This window comes from Poecilia reticulata, linkage group LG17 (assembly GCF_000633615.1).
Source record: "Poecilia reticulata strain Guanapo linkage group LG17, Guppy_female_1.0+MT, whole genome shotgun sequence".
NCBI classification, from domain to species: Eukaryota; Metazoa; Chordata; class Actinopteri; order Cyprinodontiformes; family Poeciliidae; genus Poecilia; species Poecilia reticulata.
In genome coordinates, this window is record NC_024347.1 from 20963796 (window position 1) to 20965069 (window position 1274).

At 47.0% G+C, this 1274-nt stretch overlaps 1 protein-coding gene across 1 annotated transcript in view; it reads left to right on the forward strand.

Annotated features, from left to right (window-relative positions):
- Positions 1 to 141: 141 nt before the first annotated feature.
- gbx1 (gastrulation brain homeobox 1) overlaps positions 142 to 1274 on the forward strand; it is an 11297-nt gene continuing 10164 nt past the window's right edge. The window contains exon 1 of the mRNA XM_008434274.2: positions 142 to 852. Within this exon, the coding sequence (XP_008432496.1) occupies positions 402 to 852 (451 nt within the window). The 5' untranslated portion in view covers positions 142 to 401. The remainder of the gene's footprint in view (positions 853 to 1274) is intronic.

Here is a 1274-nt window from a genome sequence, read left to right on the forward strand (position 1 = left end):
CACCCCCTCTCCCCTGCCCCCCTCTTCACTCCTCTTGTATTGCAGATGATAACCAATGCGCTCTCGTCCTCTCTTTCTGCGCGCGCTCACACGGTGCGCGTCGGAGAGGGCTTGGGAAGGAGGAGTCGCAGAAAGGTGGGGGAGAGGGTAGATAGAAAGATAGAGGGAGCGTGTGTTTATGTCTCAGTGTGTAACGAATAAGAGGGGGGAAAGGTGTCGCCTCGGCCCCGGCTGACTGACGCGTAAAACGAGCGCAGATATCAGGAGACACAGGGATGACAACACACCAGCAGAGGATCTACTTTCACTTCACTCTGTGGTTAGACTGAAAGTTTTGTCCGTCGCAGAGGAGAGGACATTTGTTGTGAAGTTTCCCTCCCCGCCCCCTAACAAAGAAAAACATGCAGCGACCGGGCGGTCAAGGGACGGCGTTTTCCATCGACTCCTTGATTGGAACCCCTCAACCCAGACCGGGACACCTTCTCTACACCGGCTACCCTATGTTCATGCCCTACAGACCTCTGGTTATCCCGCAAGCTTTATCCCATTCCCCTCTCTCTTCTGGCATACCTCCCCTTGCGCCCTTGGCTTCCTTTGCGGGGCGACTCACCAACACTTTCTGCGCCAGCTTGGGACAGGGGGTTCCGTCAATGGTGGCTCTCACCACGACCATGCCGAGTTTCTCGGACCCTCCGGATAGCTTCTATCCGCCGCAGGAGCTGCCCGGTGCTCGTTTGAGCGCAGCCGATCCCGGATCGAGGAGGCAGGAAAGTCCGCACTCTGACGAGCTGCACAGCCGGGACAAGGGTTCAGAGCTGCTGAACTTTTCTGAAACTTTTCAAACAATATCAGGTTAGCTGGAATCCTCTTCTTTATGACACAGAAGTGTTTTTAAAACCAATCAGATTCAGTCTTTGTAGTTAATGCGCTTAAAAGGCGACGGAGAATCAATAGATTGGTCGTATATCTAACGTTAAGCAAATTGTGCGAACATATAAAACTTTCATATTTGTTATAAAGAAAAAAAATAATAGATATAGGCCTGAGTTGAATACCTTTCCAAGCAGCTCTTTGGAAGAATTCTAGACATTAAATGTACAATAAAACTTGAAATAAAAATATGAATAAAAATAACTATGCATGTAATTCCATATTAATTATTAAAAATATTATCAATAATTTTTGAAGTTGACTAAACGTTACTCATGTGATTAACTTTGCTCAGTGTCTGCACATAAAACTATTTTCTTATTGCAAATGATCTGAACTAAAAT